This window comes from Zeugodacus cucurbitae, chromosome 3 (assembly GCF_028554725.1).
Source record: "Zeugodacus cucurbitae isolate PBARC_wt_2022May chromosome 3, idZeuCucr1.2, whole genome shotgun sequence".
Classification (NCBI taxonomy): domain Eukaryota; kingdom Metazoa; phylum Arthropoda; class Insecta; order Diptera; family Tephritidae; genus Zeugodacus; species Zeugodacus cucurbitae.
Window position 1 is genome coordinate 6,054,131 of NC_071668.1, and position 6,414 is coordinate 6,060,544.

The 6,414-nt window shown below is 34.8% G+C and overlaps 1 protein-coding gene across 1 annotated transcript; it reads right to left on the reverse strand.

Annotated features, from left to right (window-relative positions):
• Window positions 1-355: 355 nt before the first annotated feature.
• LOC105218221 (adult cuticle protein 1) lies at window positions 356-1,469 on the reverse strand. Its single transcript, XM_011193658.3, has 2 exons — window positions 1,315-1,469; window positions 356-921 (listed from the first exon to the last, which is right to left on the reverse strand). Exons 1-2 carry the CDS (start codon window positions 1,318-1,320, stop codon window positions 586-588), a joined length of 342 nt encoding a protein of 113 aa, XP_011191960.1. The 5' UTR covers window positions 1,321-1,469; the 3' UTR covers window positions 356-585.
• Between the last annotated feature and the right edge of the window lie 4,945 nt (window positions 1,470-6,414).

Sequence of the window (6,414 nt, forward strand, 5' to 3'; positions counted from 1 at the left end):
TTTAAAAAAAGTTTATGTGATTTGGTGATTTTTAGAGCCAAAGAGTATAAATCACCATAAACTCTCGACTATACATAAAGAAACAGTATGATAAATTTATATATGTATATATTTATTTCGATAACAACTCCAATTGACAGTAGATAGTAGACAGTATAGGGAAGAGATAATAAAAGTGGCAGTGAAAAGCAAGATTATGCATTGAGCATTTGACTTAGATAGTAATTATGCAATATCACAGTGCATTTAAGGTTTAAAAAACTGAGAAATATTAGTCAAATATATAAAAAGTGCGATTACGAAAACGAATAGAGTGATAGTTGATAGTTGATAGAAATAAAAAGAAATGTTCAAATTTTGTTTTCCAAAGTGTTTAATTAAACTAAAATTATTATTTGTTTATCATTTCATTGCATGTATATATGTATGTATATGTATATGTAAACATGTTGCAGGTATACCAGTTATGTAGATTGACTATGGCCAGATTGTGGATGTACTATGTGTATTTATAGTGTGTAAATAAGGTGCGTATATTCCCGTTCGAAACGCAATTTTGCTGATAACTATCGGTTTACGAATTATTTAGTGGGTGCCAGGTGCTGGTTCCAAGTTCACTGATGCAGCCGATTGTATGTGACCGGGCAATGGTGCTACATGTACAGCGCCGCGGGTCTTAGCCACATAAGTGCCTTCAGCGGCCACGATAGCGGGAGCAACGACAGCGGGAGCAACGACGGGACTGGTGATGATCTGTACTGGTGCTGGTGCAGCGACAACTGCGGGCACGGCGGCGGCATGTACGGCAATGGAAGCATGTGGTGCGGCCAAAACGGCGCCATTGATTGAGCTGATCAATGGGATGACCGAGCAGTGGGCAGCGCCAAGGGCCAAAGCGAACAAGACTACGGAGACGGCGAACTAGAATGTGAGATGAGATGAAAAATTAAAATGTTAAAGCATTGAAATCCGTGAAATTATTTGGTTAATAGTTTAACACACATACAAAATGAATGAGTTTAAACTTTTTCAGATTGAAATCCTTTACTAAAATGGATTTAAAAATCGATTATAAATTATTTATTGTTAACTCCTTCAAAAACTAGTTCAAATAAGATTTTATTAACATTTGATAATTAATATTTCACTTTCGTTCTCAACTTGTTTATGTCTTTATAATTATGTTTTTTTTTTCATTCTTTGAGCACTCTTGATTTGTGGAATAAACAGTTCACAGGAACACTAAAAACCATTTTATTTTAATATTTTTATTTTATTTTTGCTTCGAAATCAATATCCTTTTTCTTTGCCCACCTTCATGTTGCTTATTGATTGGGGTTTTGTGATTTGTTGGTTCAACTGAACTTTCTTAACAGCTCGAAGCTAGAAATGTTACTATGATAAATCTTGGCACTCCAGTGATCTTTTATACTTCTTCATTAGCATTTTGCCGTTGTTTGTCTTCCATGTCACAGTTTGCTACACATAACTCATATGTATATGTAAGTATATAGACATTATAATATGAACTTGTACATTATACAATAGATCATTTTTTATAAAAATAGCAAGACATGGGAAAAAGAAAATAATATTTTAATCCAGTACCAGTTCTGCTGTTCAATGGCAAATTAATATCGAATCAATGGCAATTGCGCTTGAGCGGATAGAAATATCTACATAAATGGGCTGCTGATAAATAAATAGGTGACGCGGAAACTACAATACCTTTATGTCGTCTTAAAGTAATAATGTCAAGATCTCGTCCACCAACGCCGCAAAACGCAGGCGCAAAGACTTACAGACACATACGCGCTTAGGTAGCTACAATATACAAGCCGTTAAGAATTGAACCGCTGCTGCTGGCGACAAAGCTGGTCAAAACTACGTCAAAGCCAAGACAATGCGACGCAAGTTCGGGGTCGTCCGTACATATAAACATCTAAAAATATGTATATATGCCTGGGAGTGCTTAAGAATGCGGCGTGGTAGGTGGATGGGTGCTAAAATAGACTCGATTAGCTCGGTATGTAGATTTATATAACGGGTGATTTTTTTGAGGTTAGGATTTTCATGCATTAGTATTTGACAGATCACGTGGGATTTCAGACATGGTGTCAAAGAGAAAGATGCTCAGTATGCTTTGACATTTCATCATGAATAGACTTACTAACGAGCAACGCTTGCAAATCATTGTGAATGGGCCCTAGAAAAGTTGGCAGAAAATCCGCTTTTTTATCGACAAATTTTGTTCAGCGATGAGGCTCATTTCTGGTTGAATGGCTACGTAAATAAGCAAAATTGCCGCATTTGGGGTGAAGAGCAACCAGAAGCCGTTCAAGAACTGCCCATGCATCCCGAAAAATGCACTGTTTGGTGTGGTTTGTACGCTGGTGGAATCATTGGACCGTATTTTTTCAAAGATGCTGTTGGACGCAACGTTACGGTGAATGGCGATCGCTATCGTTCGATGCTAACAAACTTTTTGTTGCCAAAAATGGAAGAACTGAACTTGGTTGACATGTGGTTTCAACAAGATGGCGCTACATGCCACACAGCTCGCGATTCTATGGCCATTTTGAGGGAAAACTTCGGAGAACAATTCATCTCAAGAAATGGACCCGTAAGTTGGCCACCAAGATCATGCGATTTAACGCCTTTAGACTATTTTTTGTGGGGCTACGTCAAGTCTAAAGTCTACAGAAATAAGCCAGCAACTATTCCAGCTTTGGAAGACAACATTTCCGAAGAAATTCGGGCTATTCCGGCCGAAATGCTCGAAAAAGTTGCCCAAAATTGGACTTTCCGAATGGACCACCTAAGACGCAGCCGCGGTCAACATTTAAATGAAATTATCTTCAAAAAGTAAATGTCATGAACCAATCTAACAAAAAAAGTTATCAAGCTCTTAAAAAATCACCCTTTAATTGTAAGACACTGCTTAGAGTTACACGTGTGCATTCTGAAGCTTAAATCCATGTGCATATATAAATACTTGTTGCTATAATTACTGTTACTTTGTACTGCATACTTTGCTATTTGTACGGTCAATTCTTTATAAGATCACTTTCCGTTTCATAAGTAATGCCACCAGGCACATAAGTAGGTTCCCACATACACATATAAGTTGATATATGTACATACAAATCTGCTTATGTAATAATTCAAGTGCGGCGACAATTCGATACGCTTGTTGACAGCGGACAGACAGGCGCACAGAGTCACAAAAAAATCAATACATTTGTACACACATATTCATAGGTACTATTTGAACTTGTATAGAAGTGTTTGCAGAGACAGACGTACAAGCTCAGTACTTGACAACAAACAAGACAACGTCGACGCTATATTTCATATTTTCCTTTAAATTATACGAAATTTATGCCAAGTTAATGTTAATTTTAATTGGCAGGCAACACTTTGACGTTGACGTTCTTGACAAGTAAATCAAGTTCATGTTAACTTTTTGCATTGTCTTCATGTTCTGAAAATGTTTCGATTCTTGGATGGTTTATTCATTATAAATAAATAATAACAGTAAAGTACAAAAACAAAACAAATAGATTTTTAATTAGCTTAATGCAATGTAAAAAAATGTCTCGTACGGACTTAAGGGGTTACATGGGTTTCGTGGATTCAAGATTTTTTTGTTTTTGTTTTTTGCTTATAAATTACTACAACATTTCAAGAATACTATCCTATATTTTCCAGTCGATCCGAATAATAGTTTCGGAAATATAGCCTTTTGAAGATGTGCGCTTCAAGTCCAGTACCATTTTTACTCAAAACTTTAAGCGCGCTTGTCTCGGAACTGTGTTTTCAAAGTCGGTTGTCAAATGTTCTCGAAAACTACTCAACCGATCTTGATGAAATTTTGAATAGGTGTACGAGATACAATTTAATCGTGCTTGAACGAAGGATTTTTTCTTTTTATACTCTCGCAACAAAAGTTGCTACGAGAGTATTATAGTTTTGTTCACATAACGGTTGCTTGTAACACCTAAAACCAAAAGAGTTAGATATAGAGTCATATATACCAAAGTGATCAGGATGACGAGTAGATTTGAAATCCGGATGACTGTCCGTCCGTCCGTCTGTCCGTCTGTCCGTCTGAGCAAGCTGTAACTTGAGTAAAAATTAAGATATCTTGGGCGTGGCGTCGCCTACTTATGGGTCAAAAACCATATCTCAGGAACTACTCGACCGATTCGAATGAAATTCAGTATATAATATTTTCTTGACAACCTGATAACACGGTCAAAAAATGGGCGAAATCGGTTCACAACCACTACTACTTTCCTTATAACTCAATTTTGAAATCCATCTTATTCCTTCACTTTATAATGTGAACATAAGGAACCAATGAAGATAACGGAATAAAACTTTACACAATTAGTGCATTTCACCTCTGGCTTCACTTGTGAAAAAATTGTCGAAAACGGACCATAACTTTTCAAGGCCCCAGATATCGAACATGTTGAACTCAGCGCCTAAGGATAAATTTGAACCGAAAATATGGGTAAATCTCTCAGATATCTAAATTTATTCAGAGGAAATTGTTTTCTTCTAATAGTGTGTCTCTGTTCCAAAAATTATTAAAATCGGGTCATAACATTTCCATATACCTCATTGTAGGTTTTTCAAAAGTATCTTCTCCTAGCTCCCATATACCTAATTATAGGTTTTTCAAAAATACGGTGAGCTTTATTCCGCATATATGTATTGGTTAAATTTCTTCAATAAATTGCGAGAGCATAAAATGTTCGGTTGCACCCGAACTTAGCCTTTCCTTACTTGTTTAAATTACAACTATTTAAAAAAAAAACAAAATGTCAAGCAAATTTGTTTGAAATTTTTATTTTTTTGGAAAAATGTCTGCCAAAATTCCAAGTTTTAGTTTTTTTTGTTTTTCCATCGTTCAAGCACCAGTTTATGATCTTACCTACAACACCTATTTTTGTTTTTCATTTTGGATGATCCTGTCAGGAGTTATGCTGACAACGCGAACGCAAAATGACATCTCAATTTAGTAGTTTTAGTTTTTTTTTTTTAATTTCAGAAATTATTCTTGAAACATGTATCTAAGACAGAAAAAAGTTTGAATTTAAAAAAATTATTGAAAATAGGACATTTTTTACTCGACAAAACCCATGTAACCCCTTAAGAGAACCCGAAAAATGCCAAATCAAACAAGGACATGTATGGCGATCAATATATCATGCATTTTATGTTAAACATAGATACAAAATGAGGTATGCACTATGTCCTTTGATCTATTGTGACCTCTCGTGAAACCTACAACGACTCCATTAGTCCAGGCACTCTGAAAAATAGTTATATTTCAATCCAAAGATTTTTTCAAATCCTTCTGTAATGATATTATATTAAAAAAAACTTGAGTAATGCCATTGGAATTTTGTGAGTAAATCGTGTAACTTAATAAGCTCCAAGAAATGTTTTGTTCTATGCTGTATGCGTTTATTTGCATAAATAATAATAAAAGTGATTTATAGTTTAATTGAGTAGACACGCCCTTTCTGCATATATTAATTTTAATAATAACTCTTCCAGTTCCTCGTCATATACCTTTCACTGTTTTTTATGCTCCATTTCAGAACATATTAATAGCTATATAAATACTATATGACTATATAAATATATGACTTCATATCCGTTTACAGATTGCTTATTTTGAATTCTCAAAGTTAAGACAAATTATTTTAATTGTAAGCCACCCCAGTATATACATATCTATTATAGTTGTCCTTCATCTGAAAAAGCGTCGATTCACTAGAGATAAGAGAGCGAACCGATCAAACAACTGAGTGAAAGAGAGAGCAATGTTATTTTTAACTTTCGGAACAGCACACGGGACCAAGAAGGAGATCGCGTGGTGCGTTTTAATATAGTTATTAAAGATGACTTGCTGAAATGTATTCTTCTTGTCGGTACCTGAGTTGAGTTTTCCAAACACAAGTGGCACCTTTTTAAGCTTGTCTCAGGTATGCATCATAACTTAGTGAGATGTCTTCTCTCAGAACTTTTTTGAGATAATGGAAAAAACGCTGAGAGCCAAAGACTAACCCAAAAACCAAGTTTAAGAAGTGTTTCGAATAAATATATATTTTTCAAAAACGAAAACTCGCGTTATTTTTTGAACACACCTCATATCTCAGACCACAGTAAAACTGAAGTAGAATGTTCCGAGAAATATTAAGATAATAGATTACGCTTTCTTGAAATAAATTTCGTATAAAATTCTCCATCATCAATAAACCATAATACCATATTTCTTACATGCTAACAACATATTATGATGTTTTTGTTCGAAATCTCAACATTTTACCTTCAAAGCAGAAATTGTAAAATTTTCAAACTTCAAAATTTGTATACTTCAAATTTCTTTCATATTTT